General features: G+C 41.8%; 1 protein-coding gene across 1 annotated transcript; it reads right to left on the bottom strand.

Annotated features, from left to right (window-relative positions):
• Window positions 1-414: 414 nt before the first annotated feature.
• Window positions 415-4,252, bottom strand: LOC141146116 (forkhead activin signal transducer 3-like). Its single transcript, XM_073632870.1, has 4 exons — window positions 3,956-4,252; window positions 2,315-2,419; window positions 1,470-2,091; window positions 415-464 (listed from the first exon to the last, which is right to left on the bottom strand). Exons 1-4 carry the CDS (start codon window positions 4,250-4,252, stop codon window positions 415-417), a joined length of 1,074 nt encoding a protein of 357 aa, XP_073488971.1.
• Window positions 4,253-4,817: the final 565 nt, after the last annotated feature.

The following is a 4,817-nucleotide window of genomic DNA, read 5'->3' as shown; positions in this document are numbered from 1 at the left end:
GCAGGTTGGGGAGGTATAGGGCAGTTTGCAGGAAATTACAGCATAGCTGCAGAGATTAAGACACTTGGGGCTGCTGTGTCTTCACCTCTTCTCCTCCTTCAGCCGCGAGAGTGAATAAGTGTGTGGGAGGAGTAGAGGAGGCAGCCACACACCTCAGCTCCGGCCCCCAACTGCAGCTGAAGGAGATATTGAAGATCCCCGAGGGTTAGCTTCACTGACTGGGGAGTGTTATAGGCAGCCTCCCTCGCACGGCTACATGTCCCACTCTCACCGCACCGCTGCAGCTCTGCAAGTGCATACAATATAGTGCACTGTGTAGTGGAGGCCCCGGTGTCACCTTTCTGGCAGGTATCACCCAGTGCAGGCTGCACCCCACCTTGCCCCCCCATTGCGATGCCACTGCTTCTATTATAACTAGACATGAGCCGAGGAATTCCGAATACAACCAATACACCCGCAGGAATCTTTATAAAGATGGAAATTGTTATTTCATTACAAATCTCATATATAAAACATTTGTGTTTTGATGCCTTCTGTCACATTCTCCATAACATAAAATAAATTAAAAATGGTGCCGGGATGGTGGGAAGTTGGGAACCCTTTATAATGGGGACAGCAAGTGTGCAAAATCGGGAGATACAAGACCCTGTCAGGGCAATTAATTCACCAGCATTAGACAAATACTGAAATGTCATTACTATACAGTTGATATATACATTTTTCAGACTATTTTACTAGTTCTAATCTTGATACCCATGTAGACAATTACAACATTGATGCCAAATTTCAGTAAAACAAAAATTCAAATTTATTTCAAGTGAATATAATCAGACAAGATACAAAATGATTGTTATATATACATGTGATCCAATTCCAATGCCTTTGGACTGTATGTCTTGGTTGGTGCCACCTCCGCTGGGCCACATGCCGAGTTGAGTGCCAACCAGTGTTAATTTTTAATCTTTGTCTTTTGACTAAAATGCCATTTCAGTTTTAGTTGTATTTTAGCCATCTGAACTGTTTTAGTCAACTAAAATAGTGTTATTTTAGTCGACTAAATTACCACTGGTGCCAATGTCATCAGGTAAGCCTTCAAGTGCAGCTAGTCCTTGGGACAAAAGTGAACGGCCCAAAACCAGCCTTGTCTCAGCATCTGGCCAATCAGTAACCGTTGGGTCCGTACTCTGGGTACACCCCGACCTGAGATAAATGTTCCCCATATGTGCCACCCTGAGTTAAATGCTGCCCGTAAGCACCACCCTGAGATAAATGCTGCCCGTAAGCACCACCCTGAGATAAATGCTGCCCGTAAGCACCACCCTGAGATAAATGCTGCCCGTAAGCACCACCCTGAGATAAATGCTGCCCGTAAGCACCACCCTGAGATAAATGCTGCCAGTAAGCACCACCCTGAGATAAATGCTGCCAGTAAGCACCACCCTGAGATAAATGCTGCCCGTAAGCCCCACCTTGAGATAACTGCTGCCCATACATGTTTTGAGGTGACATGTAGCTCCCGGGTGGGGGATATATGGGGACATTAAAGATTGCTGTATTGGGAGGGAAATCTGACAGGGAATTCCTGGCTTCAGAGGGTCTAGGCTGGGGAGACATTTGAGGTATCACATTGGGAGGGTAGACATCCCTCCGCTCCGCACAGGTGGAGCTTGAGTATGGGGAAGGCATGTAATTACGTAGAGAGAGTGCGAAGTTGGGGTAAAGCTGCAGAGGGTGTATGCTAGGAGGGGCCACCACATTAGGGGCCACACATGTTGTGTATGATGTTGGAAGGTTCGATAAGATCTCTGGGAAAATTGAGGCGGGATGTACACTAGGGGGCTGGGTTGGTCCTGAGGACTGAGCCTCTGCTTCTGCTCTGACCGCAGTATTTTCTATTGGAGGATGAGGGTTATGAAAAGTGGAAGGTCTGTAAGGATGTCCATCCAGGATATAAGGAGCCAGGTCATGAGGGTAGGCTTCCTGGCGGGTGACCACCGTGTTCTGCAGCTTCATGGCTGCGGCGGGAATCCGGCTCACATTCACTATCCAGTAGTTGCCTTTACCATTCGGCCTCAGCGGATCTTTCAGGATCTGCAAAAGAGGGAGAAGACGTTAGAGGCATAAACCAGCACAGCAGATTCACACAAATCTATTACAGGTCAGGGTAACAAAACCCTGTGACCTATTTACAATGATCAGAAAAGTCGTTTCTCAGAATCTGCACCTATTTTTTTTTTTTTTACTTGGCTGCAGTATGTAGAGAACCTTAAGAGCCCATCACCGCCATCACATCCTAGGAGCAACAAGTCCTTACCTTTTCGAAGCAATCATTGGAGGAGAGGTTATGTCGAACAGAGTCCCTCCAGCCCCGATAATCCCCCTTGAAGAAAGGGAAGAGGTTGCTGATCTCATCTTCGATCTGCCAATAATAAAAAGTATAGTTGTAAGTGAATGAACATGACCGTAAACAAAGATAAATAATACCTCTTACATTATATAAGTATAACCAGGAGACCTGTACTGAGATACTTAGGAGGACATCACTGTAGACCTCCTGTCCATTTGTGGTACAAGGCTTCCTAAATTAAGCATGTAGAAAGTGATGTCAGGGTATAGACAGAACACTTTGTGCATGCTTGTATTGAATTGGGAAGGCAGCTAGCACTTTCTGAAGTCTGGTGTTGGGAGCCAAATGTATGTATGTATAGGAGAAAGGGACATCAATGTCCTGGGGGGATTTTTGGGTTACCATTGAGATCCTGGCACAAAACTTGGAAAGAAAAGATGACCTGAAGGCAAAACTTTTTTTGGACATTGTGGATGGAGTGGAGATTTATTTATTTTTTTGTGTCCCCATTGAGGAAATTTCTCTTTTCCCTTTCCTTCAAGTAAGATGAAACCTCCCCAAAGAGAGGCAAATCCCCAGTTAGACATTTGCCACAGGAACAATTGTCTTCATTGGAAGGCTTCCCCTGTTTTGTTGACAGCCCAATATTTTGGCTTTTCCAATCACTTTCATACTTTGGGGGGTCATAGGGTAAATCTCCCCAGCTGGGACACAGACAGCAATAAAGACTAAAATAAAATGCAAAAGCACCCCTCACTATAAAATCATTCACTATTACAAAACGTATTTCCACAAAGCACGGGCTAACCCCAATAAGAGCAATAATAATGAAGGCCTTAGTTGCACTGTCCTTATATATATTCACATATGTTCAATTTATTATATCAATTGTATCAGATGTATTCTCTAAACACAACATGAAAAAAGCAAAAAAAAAGGAAGTAAAAAATAAAGTAAAAATATTAAGAAAAAACTGTTTGAAAAAAAGCACACACAAATGAAATTACATGAACAAAAAATACAAACAATAAAAATTTAAATAAACAATCCTTTTTTTCTGAATGTTTGTGATTCTATTATTTTTTTCTTTATATTTTCTTTCCGTATTTTGGAAAAAAAGTTGGTGTAATTGAACACCTGTGAATGATATACCTAAGGACAGCATAAGGCTTATTGCTCCATACAAAAACAACAAAAATCTGAACCACGTCATAAAAAAAAAGAAAAAAAAAGTTTTGGCTTTTTTTATTTATATAAAAAATTTGGAGGAAATTAAAACATTTTTTTTCTGTAATTCAGCCTGTAGTCATGAGAGTTTTATATGCTGCAAATATAACAGGCAGCCATGGGCCTAAATTAAAAATAAAAAAATGACTAAAAAAATAAAACCTTGACAATTCACCCAACTTCTTGAACTTCTATTTTTGATAAATATTGGTATAATTTTTTCAGCCTTCATAGGCCTAACAGAAACAAATAATTTTGTGCCGAAAATAAAGAATATCCCTCTGACAAATCCTTTATCTGAGCTAGTCTCAGTGTCACCCCCTCCCTCTGCCCTTAGCTGCCCTAAAGCCCCAAGAAGCCCCATAATGGAAGGTTGGTTACCTGTTTCAGTTTGAGCTTCTTCTTGGGGGAAGCCTGGATGACCAGGGCGATCATGGCCAAGTAGGAGTAGGGTGGTTTGGCGTAGCGTTGATAATTCTTCTTCTTGCTCTTTTTGCTCTTTTTGCTCTTTTTTCTCTTCTTACTTTTCTTGCTGAGCTGATCAGTGGTGTCGGGCTTTTTGGGGCCTCCGTTGGCCTCCCCAGGACAGCTCTCTACTTCGGCCAGGATCCTGTCCATGCTGTGTGGCTCAGGGACTTGGTTGTAGAGGGGGTCCCAGGAATGTTGTGGGCAATCCATGGCTTGGCAGGTGTGTTGTGTGTGTATGGGGGCAGCCAGGTATACATAGTGCTGGGATCCCCACCCTGGGCTTTATAATGTAAATGCACCTGTAACCATAAGAGGCGACACCTCCCTTACTGCAGAGGGCCCCTCACCATCCATTCGAATACGTTTCCTGGAAGTTTCAGGGCTGAGATGTTGGGGGGCATTGTTATGTATATGTTGTGTTGACTATAAGCTGATGGAGCGTATATCATATGCTTATGAGGTGAATATTACGTTCATATACTAAAATGATCTCTTGTATATACAATTTTTTTTTTTACCTGTGGATATAGATTTGTTTGTATATATTTTTATATCACATGTATAACTTAGATTTTTTTTACTAATTCAAAAATATAATTATTTTATCTTTAAATTTTCCTACATTTTGCATAAAATTTTAGACACATTTACCAATCTCAGAATGGCTTTTGTAAGGGTACATCGGGCATAAATAGCTCAATACTGCTTTTTATCCATTAGAACCACTCAAAGTGGCCAAACTTGAATTTGATGGTTTTATTATTTTAATATTCTT

This window comes from Aquarana catesbeiana, linkage group LG05 (assembly GCF_042186555.1).
Source record: "Aquarana catesbeiana isolate 2022-GZ linkage group LG05, ASM4218655v1, whole genome shotgun sequence".
NCBI classification, from domain to species: Eukaryota; Metazoa; Chordata; class Amphibia; order Anura; family Ranidae; genus Aquarana; species Aquarana catesbeiana.
Note: the sequence above shows the minus strand (reverse complement) of the source record. Positions and strands in the feature narration are given on the sequence as shown.

Coding starts and splice junctions, on each gene's coding strand:
- LOC141146116 (XM_073632870.1), bottom strand. CDS start 4,252: ATGGATTGCCCACAACATTCCTGGGACCCCCTCTACAACCAAGTCCCT. Junction 2,092..2,314: donor CCAATGATTGCTTCGAAAAG/GTAAGGACTTGT, acceptor CCTCTTTTGCAG/ATCCTGAAAGATCCGCTGAG. Junction 465..1,469: donor TGGGCAGCAGTTATCTCAAG/GTGGGGCTTACG, acceptor ATCTTTATAAAG/ATTCCTGCGGGTGTATTGGT.